This window comes from Cucurbita maxima, unplaced genomic scaffold, assembly GCF_002738345.1.
Source record: "Cucurbita maxima cultivar Rimu unplaced genomic scaffold, Cmax_1.0 Cma_Scf00005, whole genome shotgun sequence".
NCBI classification, from domain to species: Eukaryota; Viridiplantae; Streptophyta; class Magnoliopsida; order Cucurbitales; family Cucurbitaceae; genus Cucurbita; species Cucurbita maxima.
The window spans coordinates 5907563-5931866 of record NW_019272021.1 but is presented as its reverse complement, the minus strand read 5'-3'; the positions used below and the strand labels follow the sequence as shown (position 1 = coordinate 5931866).

General features: G+C 34.3%; 3 protein-coding genes, 2 long non-coding RNA genes and 1 other non-coding gene across 8 annotated transcripts; 5 read left to right on the top strand and 1 right to left on the bottom strand.

Annotated features, from left to right (window-relative positions):
- Positions 1 to 1531: 1531 nt before the first annotated feature.
- Positions 1532 to 4059, bottom strand: LOC111479674. Its single transcript, XM_023124482.1, has one exon. The coding sequence runs from the start codon at positions 3847 to 3849 to the stop codon at positions 1927 to 1929; it is 1923 nt and encodes a 640-aa protein (XP_022980250.1). The 5' UTR covers positions 3850 to 4059; the 3' UTR covers positions 1532 to 1926.
- Positions 4060 to 10416: 6357 nt separating this feature from the next.
- LOC111479738 (AT-hook motif nuclear-localized protein 7-like) lies at positions 10417 to 15694 on the top strand. 3 transcript variants are annotated; one of them, XM_023124579.1, is made up of 7 exons: positions 10417 to 10710; positions 11029 to 11092; positions 11173 to 11612; positions 13183 to 13250; positions 14508 to 14639; positions 14784 to 14945; positions 15021 to 15694. In XM_023124579.1, exons 3-7 carry the CDS (start codon positions 11249 to 11251, stop codon positions 15336 to 15338), a joined length of 1044 nt encoding a protein of 347 aa, XP_022980347.1. In that variant the 5' UTR covers positions 10417 to 10710; positions 11029 to 11092; positions 11173 to 11248; the 3' UTR covers positions 15339 to 15694. The 3 variants fall into 3 exon arrangements, with proteins under 3 accessions (XP_022980347.1, XP_022980346.1, XP_022980345.1); XM_023124578.1 differs by having other exon boundaries at positions 10872 to 11092; XM_023124577.1 differs by lacking the exon at positions 11029 to 11092.
- Positions 15695 to 16465: 771 nt separating this feature from the next.
- Positions 16466 to 19441, top strand: LOC111479776 (proteasome subunit beta type-1). The gene is made up of 7 exons (XM_023124630.1): positions 16466 to 16624; positions 16715 to 16822; positions 17341 to 17422; positions 18060 to 18189; positions 18271 to 18413; positions 18997 to 19083; positions 19160 to 19441. The coding sequence occupies exons 1-7, from the start codon at positions 16578 to 16580 to the stop codon at positions 19232 to 19234; spliced, it is 672 nt and encodes a 223-aa protein (XP_022980398.1). The 5' UTR covers positions 16466 to 16577; the 3' UTR covers positions 19235 to 19441.
- Positions 19442 to 20062: 621 nt separating this feature from the next.
- Positions 20063 to 22760, top strand: LOC111479827. Its single transcript, XR_002717694.1, has 6 exons — positions 20063 to 20154; positions 20307 to 20403; positions 20699 to 20755; positions 21986 to 22085; positions 22453 to 22529; positions 22689 to 22760. It is a non-coding gene; the product is annotated as an uncharacterized LOC111479827 (long non-coding RNA).
- On the top strand, positions 22020 to 22092 carry TRNAK-CUU. Its single transcript has one exon. It is a non-coding gene; the product is annotated as a tRNA-Lys (tRNA).
- An 80-nt stretch (positions 22761 to 22840) lies between the features above and the next one.
- LOC111479831 lies at positions 22841 to 23653 on the top strand. Its single transcript, XR_002717698.1, has 3 exons — positions 22841 to 22904; positions 23150 to 23248; positions 23422 to 23653. It is a non-coding gene; the product is annotated as an uncharacterized LOC111479831 (long non-coding RNA).
- The last annotated feature ends 651 nt before the right edge of the window (positions 23654 to 24304 follow it).

Here is a 24304-nt window from a genome sequence, read left to right as displayed (position 1 = left end):
GCAAATCCAAATTGAGAGTCTAAATTGATTCAGATACGAAACTTTATAAGTTTAGTTGGTAAAATCGGAAGTCTCACATTATGTTTATCCAAACGGTAGCAATATAGGGTCTGAACTTATATACAGAAAAGTTCAGGGTTGTAGTAGATACAAGCTCTAAAGTTTAGGAGTAAAAATTGATATTATTTCTAACATTTATGAAGATGACATTAATAATAGTTTACTATTGATAAATAAATTTGAGAGGTATAAAATGATGAAAATAAATATGAAAATGAAGAGTCAAAATTGTTATTTTTAAAAGTAAAACAACTAAAATAAGCTATCCCTAACTACTCTTGGGTATCATAGAAAGTTAATAAACTTGGACTGTATTTTTTAAGCAATTTTGATGCATCTTTTTCTTATTTAAGACAATACTGTTGGAAGTCAAAATAAGACAATAATTGGTGGAAAGGGGAAAAAGTCCAAAGGGCTATGAAATGGGTAAATGATTTAAGAAAATGTAGGGTTGTTCATATGCAGTTTTCACTAACACATGGCCATTAAATTATTATATCTTATACGATTTACCCAATTTGACTACATATTAATGGGCCTTTTCTGGCCCAGAAGTTAAATCTCGTACGTTGATTGGGCTTTAAGCCCACTAAGCCCAGAAAAGAGATTTGAGCCCAGTGAAAATTTTGAACTTCAACCTGAAGCAAATTTGTAATTCAACCCTAACAAAAACAAGACGAAACTTCATCCATATCAAATCTTTTGTCAATATTTTGCAGAGAAAATGCTAAAATATCAACAAACAAACAAACAAAAAAAAAAAGAAAAAAAGAAAACAACCGAACAAGGATCAAATTATGTAACTATAAACCAACCTTAAGCCAGCTGATGCAACTGGGGTTCCATTCAAAGGCACCATCAGCCAGGCCACTTGACCTGCATACTCGAGGCTGGATAGCTCTGCAAAAAAGGAAACCATTTAACCACAAACCCGACCCGACGAAGCTACGTTAGCCATAGCCAAAGCCAAGGTTACAAATAAATTCATTCGCCTCGACCCAGAGAGAAATATGTCTCACCAGCTTCCTCTCAGTTTACAGCCACTTAGCCTCCCAAACCCGACGAAGCTGGACATCGGGCGGGTAAAACAATTGCTTACGTTCGGCTAAAAGGCTGTGCAGTATGAACTTATTCAGATTTTCTTTTATAATCAGCCAAAAAACCAGAGACAGATTTATCATATGCACTAAACAAAACCTCAGAAAAGTGCACAAAACAGCAACAATATCTGACCTCATAAAATGAGAAGCCAACATTCAAGGGGAAGCATGAAGAGTCTTCTTCACATCATGAACATAAACAAAGTGTTGATAATTGTGAAGAACATTTTCTAAATAAAAGTAAAATGTCAACACATCACAGATCTCTCTCACCTCGGAGCAGTCAGAGATTTGTACAGACAGCAGTTTATACATCCTGCATCTAAAACAGGCCCATCATGAAGCATAGGCAAATCGAGCAAATCGAGCAAATCGAGCATCTCGAGTTATCAGTCATAGGAATAGAGAGAGCAGAGAGACCATAACTAGAAGAGCTAAAAGAGAGAAAAGAATGAAAAAAAATCTCGATGTATCCGAATAAGTAACGGAACAAGATTGGATAGAAATGGTCAGTGGTATCAAAAAAATTTGAAGGCCCAGACCAGAGTTACAAATACTGTTGAGTAGAGTCTGTATAGAGTAGTCAGTTAGCCAAACTTTACAAAAAATACATTGAACAAGGATGCCAAAATGCTCACTTGAGGCTTCAATCTCCTGTGTACATAATTTACAGCCCCCCATCCTGATTCCAGCAGTGGGGATGTGCAAGTGAGAGATCCGTAAGCTCGTCACTATACTAGAGAAGATCTCGTGGCCCTTCGAGGGCCTAAACAATCTCCCCGTGCTTAAATCCAGTATCTCCACAATCTGCATTAGAGTCCAGATCACAAGGAGAATCGTACCATTTAGGGTTCTCTTGGTAAAATCCGTCAACATGTATACCAACAAGACCTACATCTGCTACCATGCTCTCGTCGTGTCTCATGGGCTTGATTAGTTTTGTATCCTCGCAGCCAAGAATGCTTTTATCGTTAAAGTCAGTGCATTTAAACCATCTTTCGGGTTTGCAAGGCTCGCTCGTCAGTTCTTTCTGATTTCTGCAGTCTGCCCTCATATCGTCCTCCCAAGGAACGACATCTCGAAGGGAGTGACCAAAACTGTCCACATCGTCCTCAATCAATTCCCCATCTTTGGCATCGCCATATAAACGTTCATGATGGTGATCGGTCCAATGAGCCAAATCATTCTCCCCATCTAAAACGTCGTCTGAATGTGGCTTTTCTGCAAGCAGCTCGATTGGCTCCAACTTCTCCTCCCTCGTACTCCTAAGCTTACTTAAAACATCGAACAAATCACGAGATACTGAACCCAATAGCTCGTGTGGAACCTTGGTAAGTTTCCCTTCTAACAAGTCAAGCTCATTTCTCACCTCATGCAACTGCTGCAAGATAGAAAGCTGCAAATTTCCTTCATCCTTCCCCATCAATCTAAATCCTTCACTTTCCATGTCATCGTTCACCCCATACACTGTATCGTGATCCATTAACAGGCCACCTTTGTGTCCGATCACACGATGCATAATTCTCGCATTTCCATCCAGTGGCCCGGGTTCATGCCCTGAATGCACAGCATACAACTTGAACACAGCCATACCCTCATCCTGATACACAAATGTCTTATCCTTCTCATTGTAATTGGTAATGGGCACAATGGCCCGGATACGAAATCCACACCCGCATCGCTTTGATGCATATGGCTCTCTTTTCAGAACCTTCGACTTCTTCGTAGCAGGTTCCCCTGCCCTATGACAAGCATAATCCTTAACCTCCGCCATGAAAGGCTTATACCTAATATACTTCTGCCTAATGCAAAGCACCACCTTATGCTTAGCAGCCAATTGCTGAAGCTTGTGGGGCACTTCATTTGCAGGCACCTCAAGAGTATCCGTATACTCGAACCTGCGTCGTTTACTCCTCGAGCCCGACGCTGAGGATGCCGAATTACAAACAGGGCAAGCAGCAACACAAACCCTAATGTAACTCTCAGGAATCCCATAAAATTTAGCACCTACAGTCCAAACCTGCTTAATTCTCTCTATGGTTTCTTTCAACCCTAAATGTTTCAAATCCGTATCTCCATGAAAACCCGTAACAATTTCCTGCCATTGACTAATATGCGAAACGAATTGCTGAGTATTGTTCTTGAAGCAGAGAAATTCGTTACCGTTTTCGTCGACCGTCGCCGTGAGCTTGTCCTGGATTCTCTTCCATGCCGTCAGGTACGCAGTGTCCTCGTTCCGGTCCTTCCACACGGTCCGCCACGACTTGAGAACAGAACGCGATGTAGCAGCGCGTATCTCACTCGGCGTCGCGAGGCGGTGCTCGATAATGCAACGGATCATCAGCGAGTGCGACTCAGGATTAAAGGTATAAAACTGAGTCGATATATGAGGCTCCGGCGATATATAGAGAGGCGGTTCATGAAGATTTTGGGAAGTCGATGTAGGGTTCTGAGCGAGTTGACTGATTCGAGTTGAATGAGTCGGCGAATCGTCGGAGGACGAGTGGCTTGGGGACGACGGAGACGGCGACCGGAAGAGCACGATTTCCGGCAACGAGAACGGCGGCTCATCATGGTGCGAATCCGGAATGGACGCCTGAGATTCAATAATCTGGTTCGCGAGTGGGTCCAGATCATCGTGTAGACGATGATGATGGAAGAGATCCTCCTCAATTTTACTCGGATTCATCTGGGGAAAAAAAAAATGGAACTGTTCTTCTGCTGCTGCTATCGCTTCTCTAATCTTTGGCTTGTTCGTCTGACATTTTTGGCGGAACTCAGCTTCCTTTCTCTCCTCTTCTCACAGTGACTTTCTTCCTTCCCTTTCTTCTCTTCCCTTTTCTTTCCCTCTCTATTTCAGCAGCCTCATTGTTTTAGTGTACAATACTCTTTTCGCATTTTTTTTTTGGTTCATATTGATTTGGATTCTATTTATCTCTCCCATTTTTTTTTCCTTCTAAATTAATTAAATTATTATTATTATTATTTTTTTTTTTTTTTTGCGTCTTTACGATTAGGTTTAACCACATAATACTCTGAACTCAACTCGAACCTCGAAAATTTCTAAACATGGTCGATATTTAGTTGGTTCAAGTCATTTTTTCACTCTCGCTCTCATGTGATATAAATTAATTCAGCCAAGATTTTAAATTTTCAAGTGTACGAGAAGACATTTTGAAATAAATTATATCAAATTAATTTAAAAATAATATATAAATATAAGGTTGAATCCTCATAAAAATTATCCCAATTTATTTTAAAGCTAAAATTAGCAAATCTAATTTAGAAAAGGTTGTTATTGAATAATAATTATATTTAATATATTTCTATCCTATTCAAAAATTAAAAAAATAGATCTTCAATTTTAAAATACTAAATATGAATCAAATAGATTTTTAACCACCTATTAATATATATTTTATTTTAATTTGTAAACTAAATAAATAAACATGTAAAAATTGAATTTGTTGGTCCCTAGAAGCCATGGGTACAATGCACGCCGTTCTGTCCGGCGAATATAATGACCAAACAGGATTATCACTGTTTTACACTTCTAACCTATTGTTTTTTTTTTTAGTATAATAATTTAATAATTTGATTTAATCAAAATAAATAAATTATTCAAAATCCATGTGATAAAATTATTGGAAGCAATTATTATGAATTTACATAAAATTTTGATATTTTTATACCACATGAAAAATAATTATTTAGACATCTTATTATTTATTTTAACCAAACATCATATATAATACCATTATTTATAGAACGACAAACTAAAGATATTAATTCTAAAAATAAATTAAAAAAACATGTGCAGTAGTGACCATCTTCTTTGGTGTGGGCATTTTGTGTTAATTGGGAATAAGGTATATTCAGCCAATGGGCTATGGCTCTCTGATTTGACATTTCCCTTTTGTTTGGTTGTGAATTTTATTGTTATTTCAATACTTCATCTACAAGATTTATAAAATACGTTACAAGCTTAAACCAACTGAAACGAACGATTTATATGGTATATTTGGACAGAGATAGACACGATCTATAGGGTAAGAGACTCAAATACACAATTCATAGTGTGACAAAGCTATCAGCTTTGTATTTCATATAGAATCAATCCCTGATCCGACTGAAAAATGAAATAGAATATTAAAAAACGATCTACACGGAATTTTCTCATGGAGCTAAACACCTTTTTTCGTTTTTTATGCTTGGCCCTGCTAACCATTTGCTCGCTCGAGCTGCACACGTTCAAATAAGAGACAAGCTAAGCAAGTAAATCATTCCGGGAATTTGGAGTCAGCGAATGGTCTTAGTTGGAGATGGGATTAGGACTTCTTTTTTTTTTTTTTTATGGATTCAAGCATAAAATTAGAATTAGGGTCTAATTTGCCTGCAAAATGGATAATGGAATAGGAGCTGCAGGTTGAACTTGGGCCTGAGTAGAGACTGGGCCGGAAAATAAATCTATTTGGGCCGTTTGCTTGTGGATCCAAATCAATTAAAGCCCATCAACTAAATCCGTCTATTTAGTCCATCAATTTTCAATTTAAAGTCCAAAAATGTTAAATAATTCCTTTATATTTTTTAAAAATTAAAAATAATTACACTATTATACGTAAAATGGAATTTTATTTTTAATGAAACCCTAAATTTTAAAAAATATTTAATTGGTCAATTATTTATTTGCCAAAAAAATATAAAAATTTGAATGCAAAATGCCCAAATAATTGAAAAGTTTTAAGGAAAAAAAAAAGGGTGTTATTTTTGGGCTATATTTCCAGGTCACATACGGCTGAATTAATGAATAAAGAATAATTCGGGAAGCTGACCGACACGGTTCAAAAGGCTCCCACTCTTTTCTTGCCTAAAAATATAATATTGCCCATTTCCAGCTAGTAATTGTCTGTCGCTAGAGGAGAAAATTACAAAATTAAATCAATTCGGTGTCATTCTAATCCCACCTTTCAATTTCCCAATATTATATTTATATATTATTTCATTTTTACTATTCACATAAATATTCAAATTTTTGCAACTCTTTTTTTTATAAATATTATATACTCGTAAATTTAAAATTATATTTATATAAAATTTGTTCTTAATTTTTTTTTTCAATTTCTAATAATTATCGTATATTAGAGATAAAAAGAAATTATGAATATTTTTATTAATTTAGCCCTATATAAAATAATTTTAAAAAAAAATAGTATGGTTGGTCCAAGTTAGCTATGAGTTAAGTGACCAACCAGCCTTTTCTCGAACAAACAAAATAATAACTAATAATACTCACTATTAGTTTTTTAAACAAAAAAAATAAATCTAAGCTTTTTTTTTTAATTATTATTACTCTTATTATTAACATTTCCCAACGGCTCTTAAACACCGAGCACATGGTTTCTTATAATTATTTTTTTCCTTTCGGATTAGTTTTAGAGAATTCAAAATCCCAGTCAAAAGTAGAAATAAAAACAATAATCATGGCATTTTAGAGTAATAATAATAATAATAATTAGTATAAAGGAGTTCAAAATAATATTAACCTTTATACTTACTCCAATTTAGCTGGTTTTTTTTAATACTATATTTTAGCATATTATTTTTTCTTAAAAAAATATATTTAATTTCCTAATTTTTTTTATAAATCAATTAACTTAAAAAAATTAACCCAACTCATTTTCTTTTCTTTTTCAATTTATTTATTAATATATCGAAACAAATTATATTTATTGAAACCTTCATTAAAGCTTTAAAACGTGCTTGGGAAGATTTCCACTCCTCTATACGTGTTTTGTTCTTCTCCTCAACCAATATGAGACATCACAATCCACCTCCTTTGGGACCCAACGTCCTCATTGGCACTCGTTCCTTTCTTCGAGGAACAACGAGAAGGCTGGCACATCGTCCAGTGTCTGGCTCTTATACCATTTGTAACAACCCAGATCCACCACTAACAGATATTGTTTTTTTTTAGCTTTTCCTTTCGAATTTTCCCTCAAGGTTTTAAAACGCGTCTGCTACGGAAAAGTTTTTAATATTTTATAAAAGGTATTTTGTTCTCCCCAACCAATATGAGACATTACACTTACACCTAATTTATCCTTTAAAAAATATAAATATTTACAATCTTATTCAAATAGTATCGACCATGTGAATAAAAGTGAAAGTGTATTATTTACAGTTCACTCTTTATATAATTATATATTATAATTTATTTTGGTCATTTTTTATTATAGTTTACCAGCTGTACTTGCTTTAACTAAAAATATAAAAAAAAAAATTACAGGAACTATAAATAAAGAAAGAGAGAAGGGAAGGATAGATAATTTTTATTTATTTATTTATTTATTTTAATTATAAATGTGAGACAAAATAGGACGCCTAAAAAGAAGCGCCGAAATTAAATAAGGAAAATAAATAAATAAATATTGGGGTTGGAGATGTGGGATACGCGAGGTCATTGCAAAGCGGAGGGCGGGGAAAGTATATCACGCCTGCGGCACCCCTAATTAAAATTTATTTATTTTTAACTTTATAAAATAATTTTTTTAATAAAAAAAAAGAAAAAAAAAAAGGCGCGAGCAGAGAGGAACGGGGAATATTTAAAAAAATCTACTCCTCGCGACGTTTCCTCGCGCCAAAGCCCCATGAGACACTGTCCACGTGTCACCTTTCACAATAATAACTTATAAATTTACTCTTCAAATTTTATAATTGGGTTGGTTATATTTTTTTATTTATCGAAAACAGGTTAAATTTGAAATTGGTATCTATATGGATAGATATATTATAAATTTTAATTTTTATATCTAGTAATTTTGTAAATTTTAAAAAATAAATCACGAGCTAAATATTATATATTTATATCATATAATATTCAAGAGGAGAGAGAAAAAAATCTCGATACATATATATATCGCGGTTTATAGATATTAGATAATAAATGAAACTATTTTAATCATATTAATATTAACCACTTTTATTTGTTTATTAATTTATATGATTTTTTTAAGTAATAAAGTCTAAAATCTTTAAAGATTATCCACTGTAAAATTATAATTTCAATATTTCGATATGAGTTTATATTTTAATTTGTAATTTTAGATTTATGTTCGTCTTATCCTTCTATATTTTTTAATATCTTATTTTGTCCCTGCATAGTTGTTAACATTGTGGGAATTTAGAACATTAAACTAAATTCCGACACTCTTGTTCTTCAAAAAAGTATCAAACGAAAATGACCTAAGTTAAATACATAAGAATAATAAATAAATAAATAAAAGTAAAAAGTGAAAGGTCTTATTAATAATACTTCCTTTTAGTTTTATGTTTTTTTTTTCACAATTATTTACTATAATTTTTACAATTTGAATTATTAACTCTACAACAAAACTTCAAAAAAAAAAAAAATAATAAATAAATAAAAATTCCTTACGTTTCTTAAACATGACTTCATTTCTTAAAGTATTGATAAAAAATAAATAATAAAACAATCAAATTAATGAGTGAGACTAATATTTATAAGCTATTTTTATTCAAACAAATATTAATTTTTTGAATTTTAATAATATAAAATGAAAAATGGAAGAAAAACAAACTTTTTTTTTTAATTTTTTTGTATAAATTATTTTATTGAGAAATTAGGTTGAATTTTAATAATATAAAATGGAAAAAGTTGAAAAATAGTGTGAACTGTAATTTAAAATAAAATTATTATTTTCATTATTAGGAGTGTAAAGTACCATCCGTAAGGTAAAAATCTCTTCAATATGTCTATAATCATATAATCTTTATTTTATTATTTAAAAAATAAATAAATAAACAAAAACTTTACTTTGTCGACCTACGTCCACGCTCAGATAATCAGATGTACAAACCTATCTCACCTGCCGGTGTGATGTAACCGACTCTTTTTTTTTTCATTTGATCCATAAATTTTTTATTTTTTTAAATAAAATTTTAAAATCTTAACGATAATATTTTAATTAAAAAATACATGTTTAATAATATATAATTCAATTATATATATATTTATTCTATTAGGATGCGACCATTGAAAATAGTCAAATATTTAATTTAGTGTGTTTAGTTGCACGAGTGGTATAAATTGAGCTAAAATTATGAAATTTTATAATTCAATTTTTTTAAAACCAAATTAATGAAACTATAAAAATATTGAATTAAGTTGTTTCGGATTATTTGGATAATTTATTTAAACTATGGTTTATAATCAAAATAAAATATTAATATGAAAAAACATATATTAATTATTTAAAAAAATTTAATTAGGATTTGGAATTTAATTAAATGTGTATTTTTAAAAATTACACTAAAAATGAAAACGTATTTTTCATCGAGGTGGGAGAATAAACCATAGAAAATAATTACAAAATTTAATAAAATTATTATATAAAATTGTATCATGCATAACCAAACTCAAATAAGTTATCCACCCATCTAAAACTAAGTTATATTGGATTGATCAAAATTATGTAGATAATTAAATTCTTTTAATAATTTTAATTAAAAAGGTGGGGTGAAATATAATATTTATAATTAGGAAATTTGAATATTGTTACCATATTTGGAAATATAATATTATAAATAAAATTTGTATAACCTGAAAGAGAGTGTTAAAAAAAAAGGGAAATTTGAATTTTATTACTATATTTTTAAATGTAAATAATATAAAGAAAAAGTTTATGAATTAAAAATGAAAATACGAATGGTAAAAGAAAGACTAGAAAATTAAAATAGGAGGAGGATTAGGAGTAGATTTGGATGGCAAGTTTAGTAATTAAGTGCGAATTGAACGGCATAAAATAAAAGAAAAAAATATGATTTGTTGGGAAAAAGACAAAAAGCAGGTCAGCGGCAACAAAAAGGTCGGCCCGCTAACACTACCTTTGCTGCCTTGGCAGCTTTAAATAGAAACAAAATTAATGTAATTTAACAAATTCGTTTACTTTTTCTCTCCCTTATTCACATCGCTTTTCTTTTTTCCGTAAATTTTTTAATCCATTTATTTATTATTTTGCATTATTATTTTACTTTTTCTTTTTCTCAAAGTCATCAATTAATATATATTTTTTTCCCACCCCCTCTCTATCGGACGTCAAATTTTTCATTAACCAGATTGTAATTTTATCGGAATTAGCGTTTGTTATTAAAAAAAAAGAAAAATACAGAAAATCTTGATTTTATAAAAAATAATTATAAATTTTCTTTTTTTCCTATTTCGAAAATTTTATTTTGTTATTTACTTCGCTTTCCCTTTTGCTTTCTCAAGTGGTTTGTGCTTCAGACAGCTCTGGCCTGAAACCACTGGCCGGTCGTTACTTTCCGGCGGCTGTAGTTTTCTCAGGAAACAAACAGATTTTTTTTCCTTCTTTTTCTTTTCCTTTTTCCTTCCGAAATCTAGCGGTTGTTTCTTCTTCCCTGGTATCTCGGAAGAACGCCTTGCTTCCGAAAGCGAGGGAAAACTCCTGACAGAAAACGAGGTCGTTTTGTGGCAGTGCAGCACTGTGGAAGGAAGTTATTTCTGTCTTAGGTCGCGATCTTTTGCTCCATCGTTGAAAATTCTCTTCATTCTTCCATTTCTCTGTTCATTTTATTGCCTTTTGATTTCGCTATTTGCTCTAAAATGTCGAGTTTCAACTGTTGTTTTTTGTATGATTTGTTTTGGAATTTCTGTTGTTTGCTCCTTTTTAGTATTGCGATTCAGTACAAGAGTTTAGATCGTTCAACAGCGGCGGAAACTTACGGCCGGAATCGGCGGTGGCTTTATCTTTCACTGTTCTTAGCAACATCCTGCATGATCTTGGAGGGGAACTTCGACTATTCTGCCTTTTATTTTCTTGTGTTGCAGAAATTGATTATTTAATTTCCCCCTTGTTTATCGTAGAGCGAAGGGTTTTTTTTCTTCTTCAAAAGTGAGGAAGAAAACTGTTTGTTTAATTTTGCGTATGATTATTAATTTCTTGGTATTGACTAATCTTCTTCTTCAAAGCAGGAATGAGCATCTAAATCCTTCACCTAAAAAAAGAACAGAAAAAAAAAAACCTCCAAAAGATTCGAAGTTCAAAGCGATGGAGGAGAGAGAAGCCATAAATACAGGAGTAACAGTGATAGGAGCCGAAGCTCCGTCGGCTTACCACGTAGCTCCGAGAACCGAGAACCCGCCGCCGGCTAGCGGCGGCGGTGGTGGTTCGCCAACCGTCGCCGCCTCGCCGGTCAGTGTGGGGCTACCCGGAAGTGAAACCACAGGGAAAAAGAAGCGGGGGAGACCTAGAAAGTACGGTCCAGATGGAACGGTAACCATGGCATTGACACCATTGCCGCTTTCTTCCTCAGCTCCGGGGGCCGGCGGCTTCTCCATCACGAAGCGGGGGAAGGGCCGGCTCGGCGGCTCTGAATTCAAGCACCACAAGAAAATGGGAATGGAATATATAGGTAATGGGCAACCGATGTTGTTTTTTTATATATAATTTCAGATGGGATCCTTAGAACTGTAGAATTCCCACTAATTTTTGATAGTCTTTCTTGGATTTTCATCATAATTTGCAGTTTGTGTATAAAAATGGTGGCGGGTTCGAGATTTGGTTTCCTTGAAATGATCTCTGAATATCATGAAGAATATTATCATAAAAGGTTCCCATTTGAATTTTGCCTTACAAAATTCACGTGGGGCCTTACATGTTGGGATATGTCCTCATTCAACAAATAAGATGTGTACGGCTGCCTTTATACTGAGATCTGACCTTTTAGGGGCTCTTAGAATATTCTTCTCACGTAGCCTTTTTGTTTGTCACTTCCTACAAATTCCTAACAAAATTGTAACGTTTTTTTTTTTTTTAACCATTCTATTTGTTCTCTGTAGATGCCTGATCTTAAAATGGTTTTTTGACAGTTTAAAGTCTATATCATAAGTTAATGCTGAGCGATTGAGCTTTTCTCGGAGTTATTTTTGGCATTACTTGGGATATAGCGTAGATTCAAATCCTTGTTACATGAGCTGAAAGTTGTGTGGAAAAATAGAAACCCTTTCCGTTTCACGTTAACGGTTAGAACGATTTGACTCCATTGAAAGTCACCAATTAGCTGGTTCAATCTGTCTTATCTGAACTTTTAAGTTTCCTTTTTAAAAGTGTAGGTTATGTTAGTGTAAGATATAGTTAAAGTAGGTCAAATCCAATTTAAAGCAGTTTAAACATCTTCCTTTCTTAGATGGTCATCAATATGAGAATCTTTTTGGTATTTATAGTAGGTTGAATCTCAAATCTCGTTTAAATTACTAAAAAGTCCTTTAAGTTCTTCGAGATTCGTTTAAATTGTCGTCACGCGTGTAACCAACTATTTTTGATTTCTAGCATGTCTTCTACTTCTACTTCTTTAAATTGTTGTTAACTGTAGTGCTTACCAAATTAAGGTGTTGAATGTAGTAACTGTTGGAGATTTTGCTGCCACCATATGGCTTCTCGTCTAGGCTCGAAATCTCTTTCTTGTTATTGATACCGTGTTGAACATCTTTCAATAAACAGTTGTTTCTTGTTAAACATTTCGATTAAGTACTTTTGGTTGAATTGGAGAGAATCTGATTGAAGAAACTTGTTTTAGTTCCCTTTCTGGAGTCGATTGCTTCAGATCTCGGCTACCATGACCATTAAGAAGATAATATGACCGAGACAACTTGAGTTTTTGTCACGATCATTTTTACTGATTATACGTTTTCGTTATGGCTTCTCGAGATTGTGGTTTTTGATCATGGTACTTAGTTAGGTATGTTTGATGTTCATGCCAATATTTTATTAGTAGATGAGCTAAATAGGCAAGTAATCTATTGTGTCAGTGAGTCGGGTCTTTGGTTTTCTCGCTTCCTTTTTGAAATCTTCAGTTACTTTGTTGTTGGGGATAGTTTTTGCATTCTATTTATGCATAATTAGAGCCTTTTGATTGTTTTACCTTATTGGCTTTCAGCTGTTGGTATTCTGAAATTATATTTATTCTCCGTCAATTATTACAGGTGAATGGAATGCGTGTTCTGTCGGTACAAATTTCATGCCTCATATCATCACGGTCAATGCTGGCGAGGTATGTTCTTTTTTTGATAAGAGACAATTTCATTGATGTTTGAAATTTACAAAAGGGATGATGCAATATCCATGATGTTTAGGAAAGACCTTCCCAATTTATAATGAGTGAGGTATAGCGTTAGGAAGCGAAAATATCAGACAATTTACACCAAGATATAGCTTGATGAACAACGTTATTGAAGAGTTTTGTATTAAGTCTGCGTCTTTCCCGTGAAAATTCGACATATTCCAAAAGAAGGCCATGATAAAGGTTTTTGCATAGTTGGGTTTTTGCATGCTTGAATGGATGGTTCGATAAAGTTGTGTCCAATAAATCCTTGACCTCCCTAGGAAATATGAGATGCCATATGAAGATATTGAGAATTTTTGTCGAGAAATTTTTAGAATATGTGCACTGCATAAATAAGTGGCTTTGTGTTTCATCGTCTCTGGAAATAGAGTCCGGTAGGGCATTCTTCTTTGAAGATTTTCACTTGTTCTATGGCTTTATGTGCTATTTCCCAAAGGAAAAATTTCACCTTGTGGGTGAGGTATTTTTGATATTTAAAATTCTCCATTTATTGTGTTTTTACTGGACTTTTTTAGGGTAATTGGAGCCATGTTTCCTCAGTTTGCACCTCTATCTAGTGATTCCTAGTGGACGATTTAAGCTGACTACTTTGATTGATTCTCATTCTTCAAGAACAGTTTTGTCTCCCACACAAGCCATTGGGTTCAATGTCTTTTACTTGAGAGTGATTGCTCCTGTTATAACCAAAACAAGATAGAGTTGAATGGTATTGAATGCCCTCATATAGATCAGGCTATCTATCAATTGATTTGGAAATAGCACGTTCATTTCCACCATAATAATAATAAGCAGGTGAAGTAGGTAGAAGCTAGAGCCTCTAGCCCTTTCATTATGATTCACAAAAGAATTGAGAAAGCCAACAGAAAAATTTGATTATGACTTCGTAGAGCTAGCACCTGAAAAAACATATATAAAATGCGTGCAAAAAGAACGCCAAAAGAACCTGACATAAACAAGGGTAAGAGGGTGCCCAGAAGTAACTACGAAAAGGGGTTCTAGTCCAACAAAACAAAAATAGAACCAAGATGGAGTATTATCCGACAGCCGTAAGGAGGCATAAATTTCCTCTCAATCGAGACACCCGAAACAACAAAGTCATGAATTATTATTTTCTGCTTTGAACTCTCTGTCATACGAGATAATTGAATGTTGTCGTTTTTTTTTGGATGTTTGGCTGTTGAAAAGGATGTCACTATGAAGATCATATCATTTTCCCAACAAGGTCCTCGAGCGATCTGTATTCTTTCTGCGAATGGTGTAATTTCGAATGTCACTCTCCGGCAGCCCGATTCTTCGGGTGGTACTTTAACATATGAGGTACGTCAAGTCATTTAGTTTTCTACTCGGATTATTCTACTGCGCTAAATTTGAAATGGGAGATGTTCTTAACTTGTTGTGTATGTATAAATTTCCTTTGCATTGTTTTCGTCAAGATGATCAATAAGGATAATATAATGTCAGGGTCGTTTCGAGATACTTTCATTGTCTGGATCGTTCATGCCTACTGAAAATCAAGGATCGAGAAGCAGGTCAGGTGGGATGAGTGTCTCCTTGGCGAGCCCGGACGGTCGTGTTGTTGGGGGAGGGGTAGCAGGTTTGCTCGTAGCTGCAGGCCCTGTACAGGTATCAAACCTCTTTTATTGCCACAATTTGAAGCATTTCCATGGAATCCTGATTTTGAACTTTCCTCCAAATTAGGTTGTGGTAGGGAGTTTTCTACCAACTAGTAGCCAACAGGAGCCGAAAGTAAAGAAACAGAAGCCTGAATCAGTACCAGCTGCAGCCCCTGTTGCAGCCCCGACCACAACACCAACCACCACCGTGCCGACTTCCAATGCCGATACAGACGACAGTTTAAACGGTAACGGTCAACCAAATCCCGGGTCCCTAAAACCGGCCAGTTTTGCTCCTTCGGCTTTCCAGAGAGACAATTGGGGTGCCAATGCTGCCGTGCGTTCTTCCTTGCAGGAGACGAGAAATTCGCCCACCGACATCAATATATCGCTCCCGGGCTAATCTAATTAGTTGCTTACCCAAAAAAAACATCAGATAATCCTCCTTGCTGACCACATTGATCTGATATGAACATGATCTAGGCTTTCTGATTGTTCTTACCAAATTACCATTTGAGATTTGACTATCACCACCACCACACCACCACCACCACCACCACCACAACAGTGAAAATTAGGGAAGGTTTTAATACCAACTTTCCATCGTTAGATTCACACATTTTTCTTAATCTTGATTAATTAGGACATGTCTGATTTAGTTTGGTTTTTGTGCTGTACTGTTATTAGGATGATGATGGCTGTAATGAATGAATGTCCTCTGCTTTCTTTTCATCTATTTTCGACAATTTTCTTCTTTTATGGATTTTTTTGTTTGGATTATGTTGTTTGGAAATGCCAGGTTGTTCCTGTTTCTGTCTTACATATTTTCCTAAAGGCCTTTTTTTTTCTCTTTCTCATGTTTTTTCTTCTTTTCATCTGCCAATGGATTGCCTTCCATGTGATCATCATTACCTTGGAAAAAAAAAAAAGAATATTATATATTGAAAATATAAAAGCGAGCGGTGAGCTTACGTTGTTATAGCATAGGTTAAGGAAATCGTGTCTAAGGGGAGGAGCCTAAATAATCTCCAATAAAAGTCCCGCACCGCTTTGAATAAATGAATCGCATCATACCGTACGATTTGAAAAATCACTTGGTGATGATGAGGTTGCAAAGTGTAGGATCTGGACATGAAAATTATGGTGCTGTTTAAAGTTAAATTGTTTGCGTAGAAACCTTTCCTTAACAGATGTGTTTAAAATTGTAAGGCTGACGATAATACGTAACGAACTAAATTAGATAATATTTGCTAGCGGTGGGTTTGGGCTGTTACAAATAGTATCGGAACTAGTCACCGAACAGTGTACCAGCGAGTACGTTACGCCCCTAGGCCGAAAGGGGTGGATTTCTCAAAATTTACTAACAAATAATAATATAAGAAATAAAAAAGGCTTGGGCTTCATTTTGTGATATGAATTCCAAATTTGTTGGAACAGCCCACCAATGCCTTTGGGTCGGGTCGACGAAAACGCCGTCGTTTTTCTCCTTGAACTCCATTTCATTTTTCTTGAGCGAAAAGACACCGCGAGATCTAAAGAAAACAAGCGAGAAAGCCATAAACCAGAGAGCAAGTTTTGTGGGTTTGCCTTGCTAAGTTCCTCTTCTCTCAAGACGCTTTCGCTTTTATCTGACCTATTCGCCATGACGAAGCAGCAAGCCAACTGGTCCCCTTACGACAACAATGGCGGGTACTTTCTCTTTCTCTCTCATTCTCTATGCAGTGTTTTGATGCTTTTATTATCTGTTCCGGTGATGAATCAGTGACGAGCTTTGTGCAGATCCTGTGTTGCGATTGCCGGTGCCGATTACTGTGTAATCGCCGCTGATACTCGGTTGTCTACGGGTTACAACATCCTCACTCGCGATTACTCCAAAATTTGTAAGCTGTATGTCAATCTCTCATCGAATTTAACTTTATTCTGGAATTTGAATTCTTAAGCTTAGTCGAGTTTCGGAATAGTAGTTCGAAATCTATGGTTTGATGTTTCTTTTACTCTCCACGGATACTAGAAATGGATTCTTTCCCCCCTGATAGTAAGTTTCTTTCCTCCTCCAAATCTACTTAGCTTCAGGTTTCTTTTATGTTTTCATGGTTAGTACTGAATTTGTAATGTAATTCAAGTGGCTAATATAACTAATGGTTTGATGTTTTGTATTCTCTTGTTATGTTATGCGATTGTTACATGATTTCTTCAATCTGGTCAAGAAAGGTTTCCTCATATTTTGTTATTGTATTTCATCTAATATCAATTCTCATTCATGTTAATTCCATGAAACATCGTGCATTTTCGATTCTATGGTTGTGACATTACTAGTATACTCCACTCTTGTAAAAGCTCACTTATCCACATATGTTTACGTTTTACTGATGCACTTATTCATGTTATGATTCTTGATGTTGCAGGGCTGACAAAGCTGTGATGGCCTCTTCTGGCTTTCAAGCTGATGTAAAAGCCTTACAAAAGGTTCTGGCGGCTAGACATTTGGTGAGACTTTCATTTTAATGAAGTTGATCTCTGTAATGCATATTAGTCAAATGCTATGCTTTAAAGCCTTCATTCACAAGGCTTTGAGTTTTTGATGCACCTAATTGTTCTTATTTTATGTGAGTTTGATAGTGTGTGGGTTACGATTTCAACCCGAATATTGATCTATTTGTAGATAGTGTGTGGGTTACGATTTCAACCCGAATATTGATCTATTCAATGATACGACTTCTTTTTGTTTTCGATGTCACAATGATGTTTTGATCTTACAATGATTTTAGGAGCGAAGAGACTTCACTTTTCTTATTTTGATTTTCTATTCTGCAATGTTTGTTTTTTTACAAGTTTTGCAATTTGCTTCTATTTTAATGTGTTCCCTTTTCATGTTGGAGTTTTGATCCTAGTCTTTCACGCATAATCTAATTTTGTTCATAATGGAACCCCATTTTTCTTTTGAATTGAATTTTGTGGTGTAACTTTAGTACTTTGACTCTCAATTGCACGATTTTTGGGAGAAGCTGATGGACAAAGCATTTTGTCAATTTCATTTTTTAAATTTATTATGTATTTTATAGACATAAGATTTCGGGTTGGGGGATTATTTTGATGTCTCATATGCTACTTGCTTTACTTTCAGACCTACCAACATCAACACAACAAGCAAATGAGCTGCCCTGCGATGGCTCAACTGCTCTCGAATACATTGTACTTCAAACGGTTCTTTCCTTATTATGCTTTTAATGTGTTGGGTGGACTTGATAATGAAGGTACGTGACCTCCCTGCTTGTAGTTCGAGTTTTATGCTTCCCTTTCCCATTAACTATAAAGTTATTCTCTTCTTGAAATAGGAAAGGGTTGTGTGTTCACCTATGATGCTGTTGGTTCTTATGAGAGAGTTGGATACAGTGCTCAGGGTTCTGGTTCGACCCTCATCACGCCCTTTTTAGATAACCAACTGAAATCTCCCAGCCCTCTATTATTGCCTGCACAGGTATGATCTCTTACCCTTCCTTAGGAGGAACGTTAATGGAAACGAGAAAAATAAAAACTGGTATCAATGGTTTTCCTTCCTCCCGGCAACCAAACGGACTGCTTGGCAAAAATAGACTGAACCCAATAGATATCCAAACCGAACCAAATAGTTATTATCATTATTATTTTAGTTTTAAACTTTCGATGTGGACAAGAATAACGATTTAACCATTGGGAGTAAGAAAACTGGAAATGCTCTATTAGGCGATATAGAAGGAAAAGGTAACAAACTTGGACATTCGGAGAGCTCTGATCTCTCCGAAAATACATTAGTCCTGTAATCTGTAAAAAATGAAGCGTATCCTAAAGGATCCCATTCATCCCCTAGCAGATAACACCAGATAGTTCCCTCTTCCCTTTTACTTGTCTACTCTTCTCACGTTTGTCCGCCCCGTGCCCCCCTTGCTTGTACGAGGTTTACTTTGCCTATCTGGTAGTTCAAAATTCATACCAATTGTTCTAACTTGGCTGGGTTGAATTTGTTGTTTTTCCTGTTTTGGCATGCACTCCTATTATCTCAATCAACAAATTATAATGAACAGGATTCTGCAACGCCTCTTTCAGAAGCTGAAGCAATTGACCTGGTGAAAACTGTTTTTGCATCTGCTACTGAGAGGGATATCTACACCGTAATTTTCTTCCACCATTTATATCCTTATTCTGGGTACTGCGTAGGTTCCAATTCTGAAAATTTGTTTTTTTCAGGGTGACAAACTCGAAATCGTCATTCTTAATGCTGATGGCATTCGTCGCGAATACCTGGACCTCCGAAAAGATTAGTATGGTGCTTGGCTCGATTGAATGTCGCTGCAACAACCGTATGAACTGCCCATCGACAGTACCCGTACCCGTCCTGGTGATTATTGTATTGTGATATTTACGGATGATTAAGTTTTAACTTTTCATTGTAATATGACCTCTGTTGAACATGGGATTGTAAAATCTGCAGGGCTGTTGGCTGATGTTGATCGATCTCCCTTTCTAGAAGAGAGGTTGAATTTAAATTTAAAATGCATAGAAAGTCAACTATTAATAGAATTTCAACCAAGACCAATGGTTTTTGAAATTTTAGGTATTAAATAGATAATAAGCATAAACTTCATTGATTAAAAGTGTAATTTGTTCTAATTTTTTATATGACAAAAATATAAATTAATGTATTTTGTGCTGGCTTTTTTATATTTTAATTATGTATTTGTAGATTTTAAGTACGGCGCAAAACTTGCTTTTAATTTTATCTTTATTATTTTGTAAAAAATATGTCATAAATTCATTAAGTTGAATAAAATAAAGTTATTAATATATTCCATATCACTTGGATTTTGCTATCTCACCATATTTTCAATTTCATCTCATATTTTATACTTTATTAGACGTATAATAATATAATTTTTTTAAACCATTTTTACAGTTAAAAAAAATTCTACCTAATTTATATAATCCGATGAAATGGAAGGCTTGGAGGGAAAATATTGGACACGTTCATTTTTTTGAGAAAAAAAGAAAAAGAAAATTAATTTTTTTTCCTTTCACGATCATCTACTATTTTTTTCTCTCTCTTGTATTTATTCCGAGTATAAGTACAACGCATGCCAAGTGCAGCGCACTAGTCTTTAATTACTAACCGCTTTAGTTCAAGCAGCGTCTCCTGCTGTTTCTTCTTCTCGTTGATGATCATGGACTTCGAAGCTCAGGCTCAGGTATCATCTCTCTCTCTCTCGAGCGCGCGCGGTTTCTTGAAATCGTTTGATCTGAAGATAAAATAATTGTAGAGACGGATTCACTTTCTTAACTCGAAATCTTTAGGAAATGTAGTATAATGCTGATTATACTTCTGTTTTTGTCATTACAGAAAAGTTCGGACGATTCTTCAACGTATTAGCTGCTTGTTTATTCTTTCTGGCGGAGCTCCTGCTCGTAGCGTGTTCGCTTTGCGTTGAATCTTAAAGGTCTTTCTTCTTCTCTTGAGTTTACTGGAAAATTCATCTTCGATTTTGAAGTGCAGAAGAATTGAGTTCGATTTGTTGTAAAATACACGTTATCTTGTTTAGATTGAGTTTTAGCGGATATGGAGATTGTGTTTGTAGTATAGAAGATTAGGAGTTTGATCCGTCGTTAAACGCATAGTGACATTACTTAAATTGATTCTGAGCTGAAATGAAGGTTGTGATAGTAAATCAAACAAATGAAAGTTGTGGAACTTGATACTTTTGTTTACTGAAATGTGTTGCAACTGTTGCTTAGGGCTTTCTTACGAGTACAGAGCAGTAAACCTTGGGAGAGGAGAACAATTAACTCCAGGTAAACCTTGAGATTGACGTGTTTATGCGAATCGACAGAACCAAAAACTGCCGAACGAATTTTTTGCTTCTGAACTTCTGAATTGGCCAATGGCTTAGCAAATGCCTGTTCAGAAGATTTTGGATCCTCACGGATCTGAATATACTAGTCATCCTTCTTTTCTCCTGCTTCGTTTTGAACCTCTGTTTCTCTTACTCTCCTAAACTATGCTTGTAACACTGTCACACTTTTCTTCTTGTTATTGTTAAGTATCTGGAGGAGAAACATCCGCAGAAGGTGCTGCTGCCTTCTGATCTTTATTTAAAATCTCTTAATCTTCGTGTAAGATCAGTAATGGCTAGCTACGAATTGAGACGTTTAAAAGAGAGCTCTCTAGATCTAAGAAAAATGTCCTTGCATTTAACTACTTGTTCCTACGATGCTCCTACTGGCCTACAGTTCATTTTTAACGTGTGCTCTGAACTGCGGATTATCAAGTCCACCAACTGAATTTTAAAATCTTGAGGAACATTTTATTTTGCATCATATATATGTTATGAGATCCTACATTCTATGTTTTGAGTCCATACGAGAATGATTAGCTTGCATCAATTAAATGCTTAGTTTCAGTGTAAAACCTGTTAATGCAAGAACCCTGTGAACTCTAGTGAAAATTGAGCAATAAAATCTGTGATTTCTCATTCTCAGAGAAGGAAACCAAAAATTATAGCTCTGTGCCAATGAGAATTCACATATAATTTGGTCTGGTTATCTGTATATCATTATGCTGTTAGGCTCTTATAAAAAACCATATGTTAATAGGGAAATCATGTTGCAGGTAGCAAAGTATCGTCTGCTCAAGCATACCTCCTATTATTACGTTTTTCTTCTTGTCTTTGTCATGTAGCCCCATTTATTTTTTACTTTTTGTGTAATTATATATTACATTTGGCATTGGCTTTTTCATTCATACGTAACAATTGTTTAGAAACATAACATAATTTGTGCCTAGTATTTTTTTTTTTTCTTTTTTTGGAAGTGAGGTTGAGAACTAAAGGCTCACACGGAACATATGTATTTTTTCCCTTCGTAGTGAATACTTTAAAACCATTTTGACAAAAGCATACATGATTAGTAGATAGATTATCTGCCAATGAGAATTCACTTATAATTTAGTTGGATTATTGGTGTACCATGATGCAGACAGGCACATATAGAAAATGATATGTTGATTGGGAAATCATGTTGCAGGTGGCAAGTATTGTCAGCTTGAACCTATAGCAAGGCCTGTCTAGCTCAGTTGGTAGAGCGCAAGGCTCTTAACCTTGTGGTCATGGGTTCGAACCCCAAGGTGGGCACGGTGTATTTTTTGTTCTTTGTCTGTTTGTCATGCTATCCCACTGTGGGGTACATTTTATTTTTTACTTTTTGTTTACCCTTAGTAGTGAATACTTCAAAACCATTTTTTACAAAAATATGTAACTTATAATTTAGTCGGGTTATTTGTGTATCGCTATATTGATAGGCTCATATAAAAAATGATATGTTGATTGGGAAATCATGTTGTAAAGCATACAATTTGTCATTAATCAGTCATTAATTATTATTATTATGGGATTGCTGTTAGATTGTATTTGTATTAGCTATGTTGCCTAATTGCCTAATTGCCTGTATTTCTTAAGTTAATCTAGTTCACGTTTATATACATTTTTTATCAGAAAACTATGGAGGAAAAATTTGGTCCAGAATAGCAACTACCATGTGCTCAGTCCAATCTACAAAAAAGGTTTCAATGGTACGTTTGTTAAGTATTTTGGTGTTCATTGTCGTAATTATGCGTAAAAAACACACTGTTTAAGAAATATTGGGTAGAATAAAACCACTTATGCACCGACCCATTGTGTGATGTGGCAAGTATAATGGTCCTCAATTTTGCATCTGTTGTGTATCACAGATCGTGAGAAACTGCTAAAGGATTTTTCTGGCCAATATGCTTTTGGAGATAAGTACATATGGCACGTTTCAAAATATTTTTGATTCTTTTGCTACTTAATATTTCATTTTTTAAAGTTTCATTATCATGGTCTTAATCTTGTTTTGTCACATGCAGATTGATGTATTCCTGGCCATCCAAATTTCAAATGCTATTGTGAAGTTCAACATTGACATGGTATTATTTCTCCCCTCGCAATTAACCCAATCCATTATCCTATTTTCCTCTTTTTAAGTTTATGAAATTTCAAACATTTGAAAAAAAAAAACTCAAATACCAGGCGACCAAGCACTTTTATATCACAATGTATCACATTGATTCGAAGAAACGGTAACTCGACGTTGGGTTAAATTTTTTATAGCACTTCTCTGCAAAGATAATCCATCACTCATATAACAAATTTCTGCTCTTGGATAATGCAGTTCAAGTTTCCTACTTTAGCAAGGATTTATGGATCTTACAAGAAGTTACGAGAATTCCTAGCCTCGTCACCAGAAAAGCAACCCAACGCCCTTCTTTAGGTCGTTTGTCTCCTCATTGTACTATTAGACATTTCACATTTACTTGAACTTGGTATTATTTTACTTGCAAACATGGAGATGCTCAACTCATTCGTCATGGAGACTTAATTCATTGATGCTTCCCTGAAAATTTTCTACTGTCTCTTTCTTTATCCATTTAATTTTCTACTCAGGTGACTACAAGGCGGAGGCGCAAAAACCATGTGATATCATTAACAGCTTCATGTCGGAAGAGCACAAGGCTCTTCACCTTGAGATCGTGCGTTCGACCCCATTGTGGGCCAAGGTAATTTTTTTCTTTCTGTTTTTTACCTCTTTCGTAATTGTCTATTTTATTTTGTTTTGGAGATTTTAATATACTAATAGTTATTTATTAAAAGAGCACAAATGTTTAATACGGTTAGACTGAACGGATGAATCTTTGTCCTTCACAAAAGATATTCTCAAAGCTTGATAGGTTGATTACTATTCTCGATTATGTTTTTGTTTTTATGTTTTTTTTTTCTTTCCAAAAATGCAATTAGACGAGAAATAAATCAAAATCTAGTTAAATTGGTTAAAATATGTATTTAGCTGGTTGGTCTAGCACAGGGCTCTCAACCTTGTATGTTCTACTTGATTTTGGCAGTTTTTAGTACTATAATAGTTATTTAGAAAAAGAAAGGAATTAGCCATGCCAAAAAATTCTCAGAATAAAAAGAAATCTATTCCAAGAAGAGGTTGAGAGTTATTTCTTTTTTGATTTAGGTTAAAGCTTCAAACACGAAATATTTAAAACCATTAGAATTAGTGTAGGCAGATTTGTTCTCTGAATTTGAAGAGAGGAGGCTATTGGATTTTATAAATTCCAAACATCCAATACAAAAATTCTAGAAATCAACAGGGTAAATGTTATATTTCTTTAAACAACCACATTTTTCAAAGGTTTGGCGTGTGCCTTTTTTGTTTTGGCACTTGATTTCTGTGTCATTAGATAAAACTCTATTATTATTATTATTATTATTTTTTTTTTTTTTTTTTTTTTTTTTTTTTTTTTTTTTTTTTTTTTTTTTTTTT